Here is a 22251-nt window from a genome sequence, read left to right as displayed (position 1 = left end):
CAATATCTCCAGAGCTCTGGTCCTCTCTAGGCCGGACTACTGCACGGGGACCACATCTCTCCAGCCCTAAAATCTCTCCACTTGCTCCCAGTTGCTGAGAGAATCAATTTCAAGACCCTCTGCATCATCCACAAGGCTTTCTGGGGCCTGGGACCCCACTACATCTAAGTCTCTCCCTGAAAATACCTCCCTGCTAGAGCCCTTTAATATTCTAGCTCCAATTCTCAGCAGATCAGATGCTTTTCCAAGCAGTGTGTGGGGGTAGATCTCTCTCTTGCAGGAGCCTCCCTCTGGATTGGCCTCCCTGCCCCTCTCAGACTTGAACCAGATCTCCTTAAGTTCCTGAAGCTTCTCAAGACCCTCTTTTTCTCTTCTTCCTTCCCTCTCCCCCTCCCCTGTTAATGACCCACCTCTGCCGCATTGTGACTGGCTCCCTGGTTCCTTCTGATTCATACAGGGCACCAGGCCCTCCTCGTCCAGTCGACCCCAGCACTTCCTCTCCCCTCCCCCCTCCCCACAACCTGCACTTGCCCTCCAGGGCTCCCCCCCTGCACTAGCTTGGCTGGGCATGCACCACATTGTGTCCTTCAGCCCCGTCCTAGCACTTGCTTGTGGACCTTCACTCCCCTGCTCTCTCCTGGCAGTTGTCCACCTGGCTTCCCGTGTTCGCCTATCCCACCTGCCCTATCCCACCGGCCCTCTTGCCCCCTTCCTCCTCCCCCACCCAGCACTTACGCTCTCTCCACTCCGACCTGCACTTCCTTTCCCTCCTTAGCACTAGCGCTTTCTGTCCTGACCGGCACTTCCCCCGCTCCTCCCCACTCCACTGCACATCCTTTTCTGCACTTGCATGATCCGAATGTCACAAGGCCTAGTAGGACCGTTTTGTTTGTTGTCATCTGTCCCCCACCCCGCATCTGTCTTTTTGTATAAGTGCATTATAAATACCCACTAAATAAATTAAATAAGCACTTTGCCCCCTTCGCCTACTGCCTGGCAAGAAGCCTCCATTGCAGAAGCTTGAAGCCTTACAGATTTTCCATGTCATATGCTCAGAAGAGGATTTTCATTTTTTACCAGTGACACTCTAGCTCTCTAGTTGATGCTTCGGATGGCAATGTTTGTTGGCAAACCACGTGTTGGCCTTGACTTTGCTGGATTTGGACCTCCAGAGTTTTGGAGGGACTATAATGGCCATGGCCAGGTTCATAACAAGCTCGAGCACATTTGGGGCCCCAGTTCTCAAGCATTTTGTTGGCTGTGACACATCACATGGTCAGGGAAGCATTCTGATTTAATGTTCCCAAGCACACTATTTTTTTAAAAATGTATTTTACATTTGTAAATCACTCTAAACCCGTGGGCATTAAGGCTCTAGTTGAATGACAAGTTACAGGGCAAGCATTCGTACAATGGGCAGGTGATTGAGTCTTAAGGGGAGGTCTGCTAGGTAAAGAGCCAGTTTTTAAGGTGTTTGTGGAACGTCCTGTACGATTGCTCAGATCGCAGGGCCAGTGGTAGGGAGTTCCAACGTTTTGCTGCAATGACCAGGAAACTGTTTCCGCCCGCTCTAGCTAGTCTCAATCTAGGAGAGATGAGACAGTGAGACATTGAGCATATGCAGAACGAGTTGGTCTCGATGACTGAGCTTTTTTGAATGTTTGTGAGAGCTAAGGGGGGTAGACTTGGCCTGGCACCTGTGGGTGATTGAGACAGTGCTGCTCTTTTGCAACATTTCAGCGTGCAGTGGTTATTGTGGCCAGCGGCAAGGAAGGCACTGATGGTGTCTTCTGCTGAGATGTTCTTCCTGTGCCAGGATGGGAATTGCTTGGGCTGAGAAGGCTGCTGCTAATCAATGATACAGTGATGATCTAAGGTATCCCAGAAGTCCACCTGTGACTGTTGGCACAATTGGTATAATGCACGGCTGTCTCTTCACCACCCACTCCTCAGCCTTTGCCTTTTTGGAGCTGTTTGCTTGCAAGCCAAGGCAGTCCATGTCCTTGATTAGCCCTTGCACAGAGCCCTTAGATGGATCATTGAGGTTGCCGTGCAGGCGGGCATGGCTGGAAAGGTATGCAAGAGGCAGGAGATCAGCAAGCGCCATAGGGAAGGGAGCTCCCCTTTCAGTTGGTGACTGACGACAGCTACCAAGAATAAGGAGGTGGGGGAGAAGCTGCACTGAACCAATGAATGCTTCAAGAGGAGTGGTATCACAGTACAGATATTCCTCTGCCAGATATATTGTCATCATAGCATAAGACCCCTCCCACCACTGCCCTCGCCAGCCACCCACTTCTCTGTTTTAGCTCTGGGAGCTGCAGTCATGAAGAAGGGGATTAGAGAGGAGGCGGTGGGAAGAATCAGAGCCCCAACACTCTGTGATGGTGGAAAGGTGAACATGACCAGTAATGCTGTCATATAGCATCATTGACTGCGGGAGTGGTCGTTATCCTGAGATAATGGCCGCCACCAAGTTGGGGAAGGGTCATTATCCCCAGGAATAATGACTCCTTCTGAAGTCTATAAGGCTATTAGCACATAGTGGTAGAAGCAGAACATGTTTTGAGTTTTGGGGGTGATGTAAAAAAATGCTTCTTTAAGTGTGAGTAAAGAGACAAGTTAGTCAATTAAATGTGTTTTTATTTTGTAGTACGTAAATAACATGGTTGCTTTCATAAGCAGGGCATTTTAATTGCAATTTGGCTGAAATGGAACAGGCATAACATAAGCATGCCTTAGGTGTCATTTAAAAGTCAACACATTTTTCTGCAAGAAAATGAAAACCTTATCCAGTGTTCTAGCTTTCTCTTTCATGTGTGCAATCGCATGCTGCAGCAAAAAAAGGAGCTCAGAGAGGAAGTATCTTTTTGAGAAAAAAATGGACTGTAAATTGCATTGTTGTTGCTCTGTTGCTTCTGAAGACAGAATGTTGAGAATGCAACCAATACCAGTAGTTATTGACTGTACTATAAGCATTTTTTTGATTGGCTGGGAGGAGGTCAGTAATGATCTGCATGTGCTAAAACAGGTTATCGTTCTACCTCCATGCTGTCATACCATTAATTCTAGCTTCTTTGAGGGTGGTTGGGTTGCAGCAGCACCTTACATTGTAACTTCCAGTGCTGCTTTGAGTACAGAGGGTATTTGACGCATCTCTTATTCTCTTATTCTCAGGAACGGGAACCCCTTGAATTTTCCCTACATGCTTTCACATTATAATAACAACAATAATAATAATAATAATAACACATTACACTAATAATGATAAGGGTTCAGCACTCCTAGAATAACTCACTTTGCAATCTGGGTTGCCACTCAGCACTGGTAACTGTTGCTGTTATCTAACTCAATGGTTCTTATTATATTGACCTCGGGATGCTGGACGATTGTGTCACTGCTACAAGAATTGAGAATTGTGTGCTGCGGTAGCATGCAAATTTGGAAGCAGGAGCATTAACCCACCGAGCTATATTACTGGCTTTACAAACTCTTCTACGGAATCAGAATGTATGGGTCCAGAAAGATTCCCTTCTCCGAATGGGCCCCAGGAATTCATCTGAAACACAGCTGGGAGGCTCCAATTATTGAACACTTTTTAACCAGAAAATAAACAAATGCATTTTTTTTCTGAAAATGCTGCCACATTGTGTGACTACCAGGCCACCTAGTTGTCCTCTGGCGTCGGTGACTTAGGTTTTAAGAAATAAATCTAAGCCTTGCTGCTGCTGCAGTCCGAGGCCCAGATCTAAAATATAAAAAAGCTGATATTGTGACGTAAATTTGATTTGTGTTCTTGAAATTACTTTGCAGGAGTCTGACTTCCTGGAAGAATCAGAGTATCAGGCGAGAGCTGGGACTGCGCATTTTGATGACGCACATTGGACGGGTCAATATACATTGGGCCGGTAGCAGAGAAGCGCAGTGATGCACTGAGGTGAATCACATCATTCACTTGTAGGCAAGGGCACCTCTGTCACTGTGCACCTACCTACATGAAGGCGATGAGGGGCAGGGATGGGCTTGCCATTGGCCGCCTTTGAAGCAGGGGCTGTGCTGCATGTATAAGGATGTAGCTTATTAGCGACCCTCCTCTCTGTGAACCTTCATCTTCTCTGTACTTCCACGTCAAAATGGATCCCAGGACTTTAGTGATGGGTCCTATCAGTTATGGGTTTGTGAGCTACCAACATCACATTCAGTAGAGTCCTGAGGGGGGCTTTGGTTTGGAGGTAGCCTTTATGAAGTAACTTCCATCGCTGGAGTGAGTACAGGAGGCGGGTTCCTGCCTACCAAGCTTTTGGCCAGCCCTAAATGCTAGCTCCTTAGGGTCGCCAAGTATTGACATGGGGTTAGGCACAGTTTGCATTCGCGGTGCCTAGATCTTGGGGGGATAGCTCAGGGGCAACGTTGAAGCAAGACGACGCAGAGAAACACAGGTTCGATCCCCGGGTCCGCACTTGGAAACCTCTGGGTATTAAGAGCGTTATAAATAACTTATCATATCATATATCTAGCGTGGGGCAACATAGCCAACTGATTATGATTGCCCTTAGGTGCCATCTTCTGGATGTCTGCAGTATTCCTGTGATACCATGGGTGCCCTAAAGCTGTTCCTCTAGCCGTGAGCATCCTTAACTCTAACCCTAACCAGAGAACCAATCCCAACCCTAACTCTAAATGCAACCCTAACACTAATCCTGGTGCTAACTCTAATGCTAACTAACCCTAGATTAGTGCACCTTTAGCGCATTGTGAGAACGCTGAGACATCTTTATGGGAGGGCAAAAGGGGTGTGTGTCCCAGGCCCCACCCCCCGCCGCCCCCAGGCGGGGGCTCCACTTGACTGCCTAATGGGAAAGGGTTGTGCATTTATTTTACAAAATATAAATAACATGTCTTGATATTCTAGTGTGCTGCTGTGACTCTGTGCCTGCTGCCTGGCTGGTCTTAACAACTGTGCTCTGATTTGACCAAGTCACCCTGTCATGAACCTCTGTGTTTACTGTAGTAAACTATAGCACAAACAAAGAGGTGAGGGCTGGAAGGTTTAGAATGAATCTTAACCTCTGGCATTGCTGTGGGCAAGCCTCCAGACCATCGTTCTTCGCCTGCCAAGCCATTGCAGAAGGGGAAAGACCATATGCAAATCAGGCTTGGTCCCACCTCAAAAGGTTATATCCCTTCTGCATGAGACCACCAGCATCCCCAGACATGATATGGTCTTGATGGGCCTCATCAGTGAGGAGTAGCTTGAGTCTCTAGGCCCAGAAGGCAATGGACCCACATCTGGGCATACCCATCCTGCTCGGGGTGACAAAGCAAAAACAAAGAGGTGATGACTGGAAGGTTTAGAATGAATCTTAACCTCTGGCATTGCTCTGGGCAACCTTCCAGGCCATCGTTCTTCACCTGCTAAGCCATTATAGAAGGGGAAAGACCATATGCAAATCAGGCTTGATCTGTGGGTTACATTTACCCACCCAGCAGAATTCTTCTCCAACTCCAAACTGCCTATCAGCAGTTACCAGCAGAATGGCTGCGCTGGCTCCTTTGAGCACCATTGCTTCACATCAAAACTGCATTTTTCAGCCACAAAGGATGGCTGCACTGTCTTGCTAAACACCTATGAGGCAAGATGGAACAAGGAGCACACTGAGAAAGGCTGCCAGTGTGTTGTCTTACATGCACCAAGGAAGAGAACTGAAAAGCAGCGCTGCTTTGCTGCTTGCTCAAAATTTCCCATTGGGAAAGGAAATATTTTACATTTAAAATGATGCCGTTCTGATGTTCTTTTCATTTGTTCAACATTCCACTGTTTTTATCAGTGAGACCCTGCTATGCCCATCCATATTCAGATTGTACTCCAGCAGAAGAGAGCATTATCACTGAATGACAGGCTGTGGCAGGCAAGGTCTGGGAAATCACCTGAAATTTACTCTCAGCCGTACTGAAAAACACTTGACTTTTGCTATAAAGTGTCAAAAATAAACCCTTCAAAAGAAACCCTAGCTCTCTCTGCACATGTCAAATTCAGTGGACATTTGCCTTGAACATGCTGCTGTGTAAGAGGAACTGACTAGGCTGCAAACAATGTTTGGAATCCAGATGGGAGACAAAACTGAATTTGAAGGGTACATCCCAGCAGAATTCATCAAATGTCAAAATGTGCTTTTTGCAAAAGAGAAAAATGCCTGTTTTAAAAGTACAATGTGATTAAGGCCCTGTTCTTGCCTAGAAGTGTAAGGGGGGTTTGAGTAAAAGCTAGATAATGTTTTATTTTAACAGACCTGCTTCTGATTCAGAACAAAATAAAATAAACTATATAATTAAATGCATTGGCTATACTGGGGAACCAGTCAAACAGGTTTTCTGCTCAGTTTACATGGACATTTGTGTGCTGACAACAGGCGTGACCTCCCCCCAAAAGGAGCAACAAAGAGATTCTGGGACACATGCGTGTTAATTTCTGCCCTTGAAAACTTTAAATTGCCAAGAGGAAGAATATCACACACCCATCAGACTTCTGTCTGGGCTTCAGCTTGAGACAATAGATCCTAGGACACCTACGTGTTACTTTTGGAAGTGACACCGACCAGTCACTCAAACTGGGGAAACTCCAGGACAGCCCTGAGCTAAACTGACATTTATTGGTTGCCTGGAAAAAAACGGTCCCAGTTGGAGGACAAAGGTCAGCCCATTTTAGCTCAAAGACTATTTAATGAATAAACTTTAAAGACTGTTAATTCTATAACCGGACAATGCAGTAATGTAAACTTTTACAGTTTAAAGTTAATTTTCATGGCTTTCAAACAAGATATTGTGGCTGTCCACAGCATGTATGGGACGTAAACGCCAGGAGAATGTGAATCATGGGAAAGGTACATATGATGAAACATCAAAAATGTATGGAAATGTGCCCTATGATAATATATATATATATATATGTGTATATATATATACATATATATATAAAATTGGGGGATTTTGGGTGAAGCGGTTCCCACTAAAATTTGTGAAAAACTATTACAAGGGCGAAATAATGTCGTACAGACCTGGGAGTGGGAACACCATGCTCTGTGTGAAATATAAAATTTGCCTATGTATTTTGCAAAAGTGTCACAACTGTATAAATGTGTGATTTATGTTAAGATTGATTTTGGCAAAAATGAATGTCGGATGGCTTTGCACCTCATAAAAACACAACCCAATAAACTGAGTCCCCTCCTTGAGGAGGCGACCAACATAGGCTGACCTATCCGGTTCTTCGGGGTAGGTCTAGCTTAGTCCTGCCCCACAATAAATCCTGTGAGTCAACCGCCTTATAAATAGGGGAAGCTGACAGAGACAGGGAGACTCTCTTCTGAATTTTCCAGCGCCTGCGTATCCAGACATTCCAGATCCACCCTGCAGATTTCAGACTCCACTGCAAGAAAAGGGATAGTTGGTTCAGGCCCTCCTATCCAGGCAGAACTAACTCAGCTGTGGCACCCTTTTGCGAGTATCCTGTGACCACACCAGCTTTTTGCCCACTACCTGCATGCCACCTGTACCCTTGTGATCCAGTGACCAGACAGGCCCAGCTGTTGTTCTGCTAGAGAGTCCGCCGCCTTGCTGTGACCAGAGCCTTTGAGTCCAGAACCCGCTTGACTGTCCCAAATCCCAAACTCAAGTGCGGATTGTAAGTATTTCCCCATCCCATAGCACCACATAGCATACCCCATCTTGATACTTTGTCTTTGTCCTACTTTGTCTAAGTAATCCTATCCATACCCTGATAACTTGTGTAAAACTGTCAGAATTCTTTGTGCATCCTGTCCTTCATTTCTAAGCGTTAGCAGCATTCTTCCATTGACTCCTGTCTTGTAGGTCCTTAGTAATATTTTGATTAAATAAATGAATTCTCCCTAAAGAAGAGGGGCACACTGCGTGAAGGGTTACAACTGCAGCGTAACTTTTCTATTCACAGGTGGCGTTCCTCTTTTCTAGCCATTAAATTTAGTGTAAGTGAAATTTGTCTTTTTCTTTCCAAACCGATTTTCTTTCCTAACTGCCTTATTTTACCAAAACTGAATCTCTTTCCACATAGAAAATCTCATCCAGGTATTCAGCTTAAATCACTCTTTCACTTCCCTATTGTCCATGTGACGTGCATCTATCACCCAGCCTAAAAACCGCATTCCGATTCTGTCTATTTCACCAATTTCTTGAAAAAAACGTTTTGACATTTAAAACTGAAAAAGTGTAAAATGCAACTTTTCAACGTGTGATTTGGCCGCACTGTGGTTTTACTTTCAAGTTGCTTTCTGAACTGTAGGCCCTTTGTTGATACCTTGCCTTGTAGTTGGTAGTGAGATTATATCCCTGATACTGTGATAAATCATATTTACCTCCTTGATTGAACCGCACAATAATTTAATTATTTGTCAATTCTGAGTGTTCTTTTATGCAATTGCAAAGGGTTTTAAAAAACCGTTTTCACCTATTTTGTGAGGAAAGGTCAGATTTTGATTCTGTTTGCTGCATAGTACCCCTGACTCCTTGCTGCTCCTTCCTATCCACTCACCATTTCGATTAATTGGGGTTTGAGGGAACATTGCATGGGGAAATCCTAACTTGGGTGCTATCTACCCAAATAGAAAAAGTGCTTCTATTCCGTGCTTTGGTTATGTTTTTGTAGGAGGTCAACCAAGTGTATTTAATTAGTATACATTGTAATTATCACCCCATTGGTGATTGCTGCCCAATAGTCAAACTGTGTGATTTTATTTGAATTTAAAATAAATAAATATTGTATTCCCACCAACCGGCCTGGTTCATGGTCCATTCTGACCCAGGGGTATTTGTAAAAGGGGGTGTGATATAGGTTGGATGCCAGCTCAATTCGAAGAAAATAAAGGAAAAGTATTCTATTTGAGCGCTACATCTTAGGCTAAGGGCCAGAGTCCTGGTCCGGTGTGACGCCCGATTGAAATCCTTTACAGCTCCCACCCCAAAAGGGGCAGTCCAGCCTGAACTGCTAGGTCACATCCCTTCTGCACGAGACCACAAGCATCCCCAGACATGTTTCGGCCTTAATGGGACTCATCAGTGAGGAGTAGCTTGGGACTCTAGGCCCAGCAGGCACGGGACCCACGTCTGGGCATACCCGTCCCACTCAGGGTGACATAGCAAAAACAAAGAGGTGATGGCTGGAAGGTTTAGAATGAATCTTAACCCCTGGCATTGCTCTGGGCCTCCCTACAGACCATCATTCTTTGCCTGCCAAGTCATTACAGAAGGGGAAAGACCATATACAAAATAAGGCTTGATCCCACAACCCATGCAGTGTATTACCTTTCTTTGGGGAATATATTGATCACATGCAATAACAAAATTGAAAGGCATGTTTGTAACTTTGAGTGCCACGATCGTTTAGAAGATATCTCAGTGTGTTAAGTACAAATTTCAAAGAGCTGTGTTGATATGCCATATCACACTTCCACATCCTGGCAAAGCAGATTTCCTATATATATCGCTCTGAGGTGCATACACTTGAATCTGCAAACTTTGCTGATAGTGATAATACTGTGCTGCAAAACAACATTTTTGAACCAGAAAGCACTAGTTATACAAACAAAATAGCATAGTTTTAGTATGGGGCAGCTTTGGAGCACACTCCATCCATTGTAAACATTGAACAGCCCGGGTTGAAGGGGTTTGCTGCGAAATATTCGTCGGTCCCTTCATTTTTTTTGCTTCGAGGGGGCCACAAAGATCTCAGTTCCCTGGGCCCCAAAATCCCTAAAGATGGCCCTGCGACAATGTACTTGCAACCTTATTTCATCTGGAGATTTTTCATGCAATCCTTCATCTGCAAGCACTTCTTGTGTGAAACACGCTTGTGGTCTCAGCGTGTTCCCCGTGGGTATATGCCCAAATCAACATGAATCACTATCATTGTTTGTGCCAGTGATCTGCAGGCAGCACTGGACTGGCAACCAAAAGAGGCCCTAGACATCATTTTCAAAGTGGCCCCTTATTAGACATTTTGAACAAGCCCAACTCTTTTCCTATGAGAACATTGAAAACAATAAAATAGTGTTACACACAAAAGAGGCCCAGGGTGCAGAGTACTACAGGGAAATCTCCAGAGTTCTCCATAGGCCAGTCCACCTCTGTCTGCAGAGCGGGCCCAGGTATTAGCGAGACTATAAAAAGGGCAATGCACTTAGGGTCCGCCCAGGGCCTCCCTCATGCTACATCCCACTTCTCGGGTAGGCCAAGGCAGCCAAAGGGACACTCACAAGCTGAAGACTCATCATTAGGTAGTAACAAGGTACACAGCTGCGCACAATGACTGTCAAAGCAGTCTTACCGGGCAAGCCAGAACCCCTAAATGTACCTCAGGCTCCACCTGCAGTCAGTATGAGGGCTTGGTAGAGAACCCGATGCCGGTAATTGCAAACTGGATGCCAGCTGGATGGCCCTGAGCGACTGGAGGAGCAGCCTCCATTTTTTATCTAAGGGCGGTGGCTGTGACCCTGTTGCCCACATTTGGGTAATATGCAACCGCCACTTGGTGTTCTTCTGGCGGGAAACCTGTACACTGATCACATGGCTAAATAATAAACCTGTGATCTTTCTGCACTAAACCTAGTGTGTCGCTTGATTGCTTGGGCGCACCACGGGAAGGGTCGCCTTTTGGAGCAGCCTTGACGGACACAGAGCAGATGGTGTGGAGGAGGAGGAAGGCTGCAGGGTGGTGTGCCACAGTTCTTCAACCGGGAAGTTCACGAGCGGGAATGGACACATGTTGTTCACAGAATGTGGGAACCCTAAATAGGGCCAGTTTTAGGTTAACCAATTGGCTACGGTACTTTTTTATTTCAGGCTAGGGTGACCAGATTTAAAAAGTAAAAAAACCTGGACAGGGCCACTAACATAAACGTAGGACTAACTCTTGAAAGTGGCTGTCAAGGCACTTCACTTCAGTAGCATTTGGAAGCGAAGGGGGTTTAAGTGTTACTGTTCAAAGAAACACATATTATAATTAATTTATTGCAAACTAAGAACTATGTTAAGTTGTAAAATGCAGCATTTCATCTCTGCGAGACTGTGTATTCCTGCTGCCAGCTATGAAGACTTGCTACCAAAAACTACCACTGCAGTTTCCAGTTGGAAGCATAGGGCCTAATTCACAGAACTTTTTCCAATGGGTTTTGCCATTATAACACGCTTCTGGGAATTAGGCCCGTAATCTTGAGAAAGGAGGACACAGCACCAAATACCGGGACAGCCCCGGCAAAACCACGAGGTCTGGTCACCATACTTCAGGCCTACGGTACAAGTTGGTCAAATGCATTGCCAAGCTTTCAGACACACCGTTGTCCGACATTTTCTGTAAATGAAAGGACAGGAGGAATGAAAAACATTTAATTTTCAGAAAGTAGCAGCACAAGCTGCCGATAGACAAAGACAGAGGTCAAGACATTTTTTTTCCAGTTACAGGCTTCCTCCGTCCAGTCCCGCTGCTACAAGCCTGCAACCATGTGTTTACTCCATACATGTCTTTTGGATGAAGCATGTGCAATTATGCGCGCAACCTTCAGCAGCAGAACCGCCCACAGCATTTGCAGCATCCGCCCATCAATATTCACCTGCATGGAACTCACACAACAACAAGAAGAGGAAGAGATACAGAAAATGCCACTCACCCAACCCCGGAGAGGAGCCGGCAGAAGAGGAAAGTGCCGTAACCCTGCACGAAGGACGAGAAGAAGGCGAAGACACTGTTGACTGACAGGGAGATGAGGAGACATTGCTTGCGTCCAATGCGGTCCGCCAGGCCTCCCCACAGGAACGCCCCCACCATCATCCCCAGGTACACGATGAGACCTGCAGAGGAAACAGACAAAGCAGCTCGGCTCAGGTCAGTGTGGCCTTCGATGGGCAGGCGCAGGGCAGTGCCTCTCTCCCTTGTCTGGGGAGAGTTGGTTGAGTTGACCTTGGTGCCGGGACAGCATCAGCGCCAGCCCTTAGCTTGGGTGGGCTGAAGCCCTCCCACTTTGAGGAGGTTGCAGGCAGAATGCAGCACTCGGCCGTGATGAGCAGCAGGATCGACAGTCTCTCACATTTCTCACCTGGGAGAGCAGTACAGAAGCAGAGGACCACAGCCCGCCCAGGTGAGATCAATATACCCTATGAGGAAGCCTAAGTCTTAACTAGATCTTTAGGTGGCCCACACCGCCAATGGCCAGCATCTGTTTGTGAAACTGAACATGCTCTGAATTGGGGTAAAAGATGTATCTAATGGGCCCAAGGAAGGCAAAATAGCTATTCGCTGCTACGTGATTTTTCCGCTTTTTGAAGGCCTGATTTATTTCAGCTGATTTTGTGCCTTCCTCGAAACGCTGAAATAGCACATACCTGGGAGGTTTTACAACCCGGCCTCCCAGGCAAGCCATTCTCCTACCCGCCCGCACCCCATGCCCACGCTGATGGGTTTTCTTATAATTTGGGGGTCTCACCCCCAAACGCCCTTGCCTCCTTGCTTCCCCACCCCCTTTCACCCCAAGCATTCCCACTCAACCCCCACCACATAGACACGCAAACACACAGTTACATTTACCCCCTACCCCCATCACAAACATTCCCCCTTCTCTCTCTCTCATATACACACACACACACTGTCACTCTCTCTCGCTCTCGTGGGACTCCTGCAACTTCTCTTCTGGGTCCCGCCGTGCCTGTCAGCCTCTGTGTGCACTCGTGTATATCGCATGGGCTGAAAGTTCAATTTAGAAAGACTGCTGATAGCGGTCTTTCTAAATCGGTCATTTTTTAAATCGATTTAAATTAATCAATGTATTCTCTTAGTACCAGCTATTTAGCCTCCTGGGCTCTGAGGAAGGGGGAGGTCGACAGCCCAATGCGTTAATTGCCCGACTGGACAAGCAGCTTTCAAAACAGTCATCCAGCCCCCCAGAATTTGGAGTCTTGGTCCGCCCTGCCTTGGGGACCTGCACACTACACAAATATCACAAGCCAAACTACACTGAAATATCCACAGGAAGCTGTATTTTTACTCTTGCCACCACCTAAGCCTACTGGTGTCTTCTTCAAATGAAAGAATAACGACATGGTGACCCAATCACCTTCCGCCGCCAACGCGCTGCAGAGTAAATGATGCACCACACACTTCCTTCAGGGCTCATCGAGTGCTCGTGGCCCCAGGAGTCAAAGACTCTGCCGCTCTCTCTGAAACACTCTTGGCTGACAAATCTTAGCTCTACTGGCCTCCCACACCCACGAAAAGATTTACAGTTGTGGTGCCATAGGAACAGGGGGGGTGGCACAGGGCTGCTAACAAACCACCAATGGTTGAAGCCATTGCTGGGTCCTCGCTGATGGTGGTATCTGAGCAATTAAAAGAGAATTCCTCCTGTTTGTCAGGTATCATCCAGTTTCCCTATTAAATGTTCTATTAGAGATTTAGCTCCTCAAATGGGCTTCTGTCACACCACATTTGAGCAAACTGTCTTAATCAAGCACAGTAGAGACTATTAAATGCATATCAAAATAGCAACATCATAATGAAATCGTTGTGTTAATTATATATTAAAATATCTTTGCACATCTATGATTCCATAAAGTAATCTAAATTAAAAACGTGCATTAAAGTAAAGGTGTACAAAACACAACTTTAATGCAACCGCATAGCACATATTGTGGCGATCATCCCCCATTCCAAGGGCTGGAAGGGGGGATGAAGGCCATTAGCACCCCGGGTTACCAAAGCGGTAACCCATGGTGCTAAAAAAAAGGATGTTCCTTCCTACAACGGGACGCGCACAGCGTCCCGGTGTAAGAAGGAAAATCCTTTCCCAAGATGGCTACCATGGAAAGGGAAGGTGGGGCTCCATACAGAGCCCCTTTTCTCTTTCCATGGCGGCCGGGGGAAGCTGAGAGGAAGGTGAGGCTGTGGCGGCAAGGGGCACTGCAACCGAAATAAGGTAAGTGGTGGGGCCAGGGGTTCATAAAGAAAAAAACGGGGCGTAGGGTGGGGGGAAGATGGCCGTGGGGTGAGCCAGCCATCAGGCAGCTAGGAACGTGGGCTTGTACCGCCGGTTCAAGCCTTCGTCGCTAGCCACCTGATTGGCTGGCTCCTCTGCCGAAGGTACTAATAGTAGATTATACATCTTGATAAATTATTAACCTTTCAGAAAATTAAAGTGTTTGGAAAAGCCAAACACGTGCCAATATTAGCGAACTTTAAATGACTGTGTCATGTGAAAAGACAAGCCTCATTACAAGTATAGTGGTGCTGTAAACCTGGCAGTAATGTGGAGGCAATTCAATTAATGCCATTTCTCAGCACTGCCATACCACAGTGTTGGCGGTAAGGTGGAGGATTCTCCTCCAGCAAAATACTGGAGGTAAATCTGCCATTTTACTGGCCAAAAAATCAGCAAAATCTGTGGAATTACCGCCAGTCGTAATTCTTCCGAAATCCCTATGGTGGTTTAAACAATTTACCACACTTGTAATCTGTATGTAAATCCACCCGTCCAAGTTGTGGTAACGGTAATTCGATGTTCCATCAGATTTATCACCGGAATACCACCAAACTTGTACAAGGGCAGCACTTTTTTGGCCGGTAATGGAATTATCGATGTTTTTCCTGCACGACAGCACTATGAGTTTGACCTTGAAGTCGAGGATTTTTCTCCAGCATCATGTTCGAGGCAAATACGCCAGCTGGAGGCCAAATGTCATTGGAATTGCCATTGCGGAAATACTCCTCACGGTAATTCTGCCGAAATTCCCATGGAATCTTATGCACTCTAGAAACTGGGATTAACACCACCCTTCCACGACTTGTACTCCTGTGCGAAACCCAATGGACTAAGTGGGGGTGACTGTAAACTAGTTTGGCAGTAAAACCGGCTGATTTACCACCAAACTTGTAATGAGGCCCATTGTGCAGAGAGTTCTTTTTTGCATTGTGTTTTGCCTGAACCCCAGAAAATCATATGTTTGAAACGCATATCTGGAAACTGTCAGCTTCATTTATTTTTTACCTACACCCAGCCTTGCAATTAGAACTCGTACACACTGAAAACATTTAAAAGAACACCTCAGCCAAACTCGAGATATTCACTTTTTACAGTCCAAAAATGTACCAATAATTTGAACCTGTGCAATAGGTCCAGATACAAAAAGGGATATGTATATTTGAGGATCACAGAAATGTATAAGACAGACACATGAGCGCAAACGCACGGCCTAATACACGTGGCCGCATGATACATACGCATTCATGTTCCGGACATCACCGTAAATACAAATAAAACATGTAAAAACATAGCACACACACATTCACAACAAGGCTATCTGTGGGCAATCCTGTGGGTACGGATCCCAACAACCAAGCAGATGGCTGTCAATTACGCATGCACAAACACACACATGCAATGAGCAACTGTGTATCTGTGAGCCACGCTCACTGATCCGGATCACACGTGCACAATTATATACACAATGGCCATCCTGATATGCCTTCAGAAATGTCCCGGAATCCTGATAATGCATGTTCAACCACACACACAAACACCCAACACTCCAAACACACAAAAGTAAAGTCTACAAACATCGCAAATGCCACTGTTGAGAAGGCTAAACGCACCGTCTAAAATAAGTCCATCACACTAAAGTGGGGATGGAAATAGACAGGGACATTTTATGACAAACACACTTTCATTGTCCCTCCAAGTTAACCCCCCTCAGCTCCGTCCAACACAGCAATCTCAACCATGTCCCCGCTCACACACAATACTGTAGAGCTGGTACAGTGGTACATCATGGCGCCACTGTGCCGGTATCAAACACGTTTTGTACCATGGATCCATCACCTGGCAGCAGTCAACAAAAACCGCCTCTGTGTTGTGCACTCATCACTCAGTGCCACAAAGCTGCCGAATCCAAAGTCTGCATGAGGCTGGTTTGCTTCTGCAACGCTAATGGCCTTCCTATCCATCCTCGTTAACCTTGATGTACATTGCAGGTTATTCCAAGTTTGCCAGTGTCCTGGCCGTAAATTCACCAGGATCCCAACAACCGTATTTACCATTACCACCACTTGGTCTGGCAAAATTACTGCTGCATTACAAGTGGCGGTCAGGGAGGTAAATCCCCATTCCATGTTATTTTGAGGTACGTTGATTTGTATTTGTAAATCGCACATCTGCCATAGTCATTGCATCCATCAACCCCAATGATCCTGTGAGAGTCGCAGGTTTCCCCACAAATATGTTGACACTGTGGGAAATAGCCGTGGTTGGTGGCAATATTGACAGGAACCTGCCCATCCCGATGAGTCACAAGCATACTCAAAGAAATGTAGGCCCTGGCACTTATCTTTACAAATTAAGCACTGCCTGCCCCAGCCCAGCAAGCCTGTGTACAGAGCCGAGCTCGCTCTGGATCTCTGGTGGCGACTCTATTTTTATGAGTTTTTATCTTTTGGCTGTTTTAAGTGAAATGGATGTGGGAACTTGTCTGTAGATAAACCTTTTTTTTCATAAACGCTCATGGCTATCCTTATTTTGAGAGTACAATGTTGTTACATCGCCAGGTATTTTTTCGCTGAGTTTTTTGTCAAACATTTTTGGCCGCAAAAACTCTAAAAGTTTAGGTCTGCATTGAAAATTCGAGGTGTTAAATAACAGACTAAATCAGTGACTCACCCCCTGAAGTGTGCCTGAAATAAACTTTTAATGAGTCTAGCAATTTTTGTATAGAATTCCAGAAAGACTCATTATTTGTTATTCCGATTCTTTCTTATTTGGGGTCATTGCTCAAAGTCTTACACTTGTGAACCCCTGTTTTTTAAGAGGCCTGAACAAGAAAGCCAGCCACTCCAGGAACAAAGAGCCACATGGCACTGGCTACAGACCAGGAGCTACAAATAAAAACAAACAAGTCCCCTGGCGGCCCCCAAATGACATCCATGCTAACCACCCTACATTTAATACCCTGCTTTCGCTCCTCTTCGCTGCTGACACCAAAGCACTGAAGCTCTGTTCCTACTCCCAATTCATTGTTTCACATCTTGCAATTTAATCTGGTCTAGAAATACATTTTTCCTACTCTCTTTCCTTACATTTTACATTTTTCCTTTTCATTGTCTTACATTATGGTACCGTTTTTATTCTGTTCATCGCTTAGGTGTAAGTGCTATATAATGAAATCAATGAATACAAACACATGCAAATGCAAAGAACACAGCTCAATGAGGTAGAAGTAGACGTCCCGGGAGGATAGCTCAGTGGCAACGTGCTCGCCTTGGAAGCAAGACAGCACGAAACTACACAGGTTTGATAAATACGCAACTAAGACAAACAACTACGCAACTAAAAAACAAAACAATTTCTGTAACAGCGCCTCAATGCCCGCGGGCTGTGTGAGCGCTTTAAGAATGCAAAATAAATAAATGATTCAAATAGACAATGTAGAATGAGCTGTCAATAAACAACATGCATTGGCCAACAGCAGAACACAACAATGTATTGCTTTCATCAGTTTTTTGACTCATACTGCGTGCTATGGTATAGAACCTCAGACCCCTGTTGAGGGTTGCAAATGTGTTCCATCATAATTTCAAAGAAATCAACACTATGACGAAAACCCTTTTGTGTGAAGATGATTTACTAAAAAAAAATCTCAAATATAATAGTTACTTGTCTTCAGCAATAGTTTATTTTGAAATAGTGCTCAGCAACCAAAAAAAGTACATTTGAGAAAAGAATGAAAACGAAAAGTAAAGTAACCACTTTTCCCACGTGACTTGCAATTTGAAAAGGTGCCGGGACTCGGGTTCGAATGAGCTGGCAATGACAGTGTGGACAAGAGCAAAGGAAAATGGGCTCCAACCTGGTGCAGACTTCAATCGGGAATGTCTCAAGGAATCATTTTTAGGGTTCTAGGGTCACAGCCAAAACTAAAGAGCACAGACACTAAAGGGTAGAGTATGTATATGTCCTTTTCTACATGCATGTGCCAATACATGTACTATAGCACATATTAAAACATTTTCTGAGCAGATCGATCCATAGCACAAGTGACTTAAAAGACAATTCAGTTTGTGGTGCGCACTACATGCACGGCAATAATATTATTGTCACTATATCTCAATTGTGAACTGCAACATATGTCATAGGTGGCTTGTTGGTGCCATATAGCGGGAAACACTACACCATTAGGACCAGTTATGAGTAAGCCATTTTCTTTGGATCTATGTTAAAATAAGGAAAATGAAAAACCGAGGCTGAAAACAATACATTTATTTTTGGTCGATTTACAGAAAAACATTTTTCCCCTTTTTGTAATGTGGGGAGACCCTCTGACGCCCCCCCACGCACCCACTAACCCTTTTTATAACCTTACCTCACCCCTAACAATTTCTTTACTAAAAGGTAAGAAAATCCTGCACAAAATCAGCCAAAATAAATGATGTTTTCATCCTCGGTTTTTTCATTTTTCTTTTTTTGACAGGATACAATTTTGTGTGGAATCACTGCTAAGTGAAACCGACTTCAGCAGTAAAGGAAAATAAAGAACAGTGAGGTAAGGTGACGTGCCCAGTTTCACATAATGTGGTACTCTACATCGCTTAATGGCCTTATTCTTAGACACCTGGGATACCCCCGACTCTTGCACCTATGTGGCCTCAATTGATCTATCTGCCACCTTTGATAGTATGGATCGTAAAAGGTTGTGGGGGCAAACTTCACAGTGGGGGGATTCCAAATACACTTCTGGAACTAATTATAGGCCTTCATACAAACTCCTCTGTAAAGATAAGGTTAAATAAAGATGGGGTCATGTCCCGAAGTATTTTTACTGAATCAGGTCTCTGACAAGGCTGTACATTGCCAGCATGTTGATTCAATGTATACATGTCGGATGCTGGCAATTATTTATCTCCAGTTGCCTTAATAGCTCCTAGGTGGGATCGCAACACCTATCCCGGCTCGCCTACGCTGACGATTTCCTCTTATTTGATAAATCACGCGTAGGGCTAGGACGGTTATTGAAATCTTTTTCCGCATTTGCCTCAGACAACGGCTGAAGATCTTTCAAATAAAACAAGAATTCTGGTTGTTTCAAGAAGCCCAGAAAAGCGACTTCAAACATGGGTATAGGACGACACCTGCATAATCCCTTCCTCTCGCATGACATACTTGGGATACGTGATTTCAGCTACTCCAGGTATTGTGAATGTGCAAACTACGCTGTAGCAGAGGGCAACAATGCTTATATGTAAAGTATTGGTAATAGATAAAAAAAACTACAGCTCCTATTCAATTTTACATGCCTTAAAATTCTACCTAAGCAAGGACATTCCGAAATTGATTTATGGCCAGGAATTGATTTACAATTCTAACCTGCGATGCCTAGAAGTATGGGAAGCTAAGTTGTGGAGGCGGGTTCTAGGTGTGCCCAACAGTGTGCCGCTCCCAGCAATAAGGTTCAAACTAGGTTTATCCTCTATTTCTGTTAGGGTAGCATGGACTCGGCTTTCCCTATTTAGAAAAATACTTATATCTACTGGGGAGTCCTTGTACGTGAATCTGCTTGAAAGTATGCAGATAAATTGTGTTAGGAAAAAACCCAATGTTGTGAAGACAATTGAGACGCATTCTGCACGAATTCTTAATGAAATCAATGAGAATATTGAGACTTTATCATCAAATCCAAATAAAGTAAAACAGAAAGTATTGGATTTTGGTTGGATTAAAAATGTGGAGCAACTCCATGGATACCCCTCAATGTTACATCTAAGTAAAGAATATAAGAAACGATGGGTGACTGCTCCATATTTTTCTAAGTTTCCCAACAAACAACACAGGAAAACCTTTATGCAGGTCCTTTGGAACTCCATACAAAAGAAATTCTTGCACGAAGCGGCCTAATTGATCCTGGGGAACTGGTTTGTCGATTTTGCCACTTAGATAAATCTGTTGACTCAATAAGACATTTATGTTCCTTTTGTAAGGAATTGAACACAAAGCGAGAACGTTATTTGTCAAAAATGTATCCTAACCACCAATGAGCTAATGAGCAACAAATTTGGAATCAGTGTTTGAGCGGGTGTAATACTACAGAAACTTTTGCTGTAGCCTCATTTTTTAACTCTTTGAACCTACAAAAAGGTTATTCCACCAATAATACTTCATTGGAGATGATAGCTTTATAAGATAAAATAACACTTACTTTGTTTTTCTTTCATTCTTCTTTAACTAAAGTAAGTTTTATCAATTAATGTCTGAGTTTGTGATCATTTCATCACGTACGGTTTTGGTGATTTTTTTTAAAAAAATGATATGTTTTTGATTGAGTGGTTTTATTGAAATATATGTTTATTTTTTTTTTAATTTGTTAATTTGGTTAATTTGATTTTGTTCGTTTAACGATTTGAAATTTTGTATAAGTTATTTAACCATAAACAATAACAAATAAAAAATAAATAAACAATAAAAACAAAATGTGATCAATGGAGCAGGCTGGGATTTAAACTCCTGTTTCCTGATTCCAGAGTTTTCATTGAAGGCTTTAAAACACATTGGGCCATGTATATGGAAGCATTTTTCAATGGAATTCTCCCATTGAAAAATGCTTTGTAAGTCAGACCCACCATCTACCATCCCTATTTTGGTTTTAGAAGTAGGATGGAAGCCTGGGTAGTAAAGCTCAGTGGCAACGCGCTCGTCTTGGAGCAAGACTACACAGAACAGCACAGTCGTGCTTAGAAACCTCTTTGGTATAAAGTTATAAAACACCAACTATATTATTATTCAATGATGTCAGCAACATGATTTGAGGTCAAGAGTCCAGCGGTAGGCGCTTCTCACCAATGTATGATGTCAAATGCAAGAAAGGAAAAACGCTGTTTAGTTTAAAACCAGGCAGCACCAATCAAATTAAAAGAATACCTAGTTGCGAAATCAATACACTGTTTCAAATAGATCGTACTCTCCCTATTAATAGAGGGGATGAACTGTTAAGTCCTCACCCCCACAGAGGCCGAAGACCTGAGCTGAGCATGACCTTTGCGCCTTTATCTGGCCAGAGCGCCGAGGCAGCTAAAAAAGCGGTCAGAGGGGCAAGGCACGGGCATAGTGGGCCCTGTGACTTTTTTATTAAGCATATGGTCGTGGGATGTAGTTCTCTTTATATGTTACGCTCTGAGATATTTGGGTAATGTGTCTATGATTTGAACACTCCTGCGGCTGAATACTTTGGCGCTCGGATTTGAAATGCACATGACATCTCCCCAAGCACTGCTGTTTTACATTTTCTGAAATCAGTTTTAAATTGATTGTGTTCATGTTTTTTATTGAAAATTAACTGTGTCATTATGTGTTTTTGTCTATGAAAAGAAAAGGGCAGTGTGTAAAGGTTTAGTTTAAACAGCATGCCCACAAATACATTAAATATGTTAACTACAAAGAGCGCCAGGGGACCACTACGGTGGTGATAGTGCGCGGTATTAATATCTTTAAAATTAACATGAACAACTCTGCGGTCATTGTTAATTTGAAATTATGAATGAAGGAATGAGTTGCAAGAATTCCAAGCAAACTTTGACAAAGACAGTACTTGAAGTCGATGTAAAAGCATGTGTCCTCATAGCCAGTGTGGTTGTGATTTGGTGCAGTACAGGATCATAGCACCATCACATAGCATATGTGCAGGTAGCAATACTATTTTCCAGTTACTGACATCCCACGGACAGAGAGTATCTTCATGTGTCAGGTATTGCATTTGTATGCCATGGAACTTGCATCATATAGCACGATTGCCAACAAAAGCCTACGTGCTCACATCATTTCCACCATTACCGGGTACTGCCATCCAATCCCCCTTGCCACCCAATGATCAGGTTGTCATACCACTGTCGAAAATACTTTCAATAAGCATATAACAGTGGCAGGTTGCACTATGCCCAGTTAGCACAGCTTGCACACATGTCATTGTGCGTAGTTGGCAGAGTCGTGCCATAATGCATCATGATAAGTTAATGCAGCAGTGTCAGCTTTCATTATAACCAATCAACAGAGCAGTGCCAGTGTATACCATGCCCTTTTAGCAAAGCAATGCCATATTCCATTATGTCCAGTTACGAAAAAGGTGCATTTCATTATGCCCATTTGGCAAAGCAGTGCCCTATTCTTTGATGCACAATTGGTACAGCAGTGGCAGACTGCA

At 44.2% G+C, this 22251-nt stretch overlaps 1 protein-coding gene across 1 annotated transcript in view; it reads right to left on the bottom strand.

Moving 5' to 3' along the window:
• The window catches only part of SV2A (synaptic vesicle glycoprotein 2A), a 571381-nt gene that overhangs the window by 155961 nt on the left and 393169 nt on the right, over positions 1-22251 (bottom strand). Inside the window, exon 3 of the mRNA XM_069652429.1 lies at positions 11697-11877. Coding sequence (XP_069508530.1) covers positions 11697-11877 — 181 coding nt within the window. The remainder of the gene's footprint in view (positions 1-11696; positions 11878-22251) is intronic.

This window comes from Ambystoma mexicanum, chromosome 1p, assembly GCF_040938575.1.
Source record: "Ambystoma mexicanum isolate Mex_15411 chromosome 1p, UKY_AmexF1_1, whole genome shotgun sequence".
Lineage (NCBI taxonomy): Eukaryota > Metazoa > Chordata > Amphibia > Caudata > Ambystomatidae > Ambystoma > Ambystoma mexicanum.
Note: the sequence above shows the minus strand (reverse complement) of the source record. Positions and strands in the feature narration are given on the sequence as shown.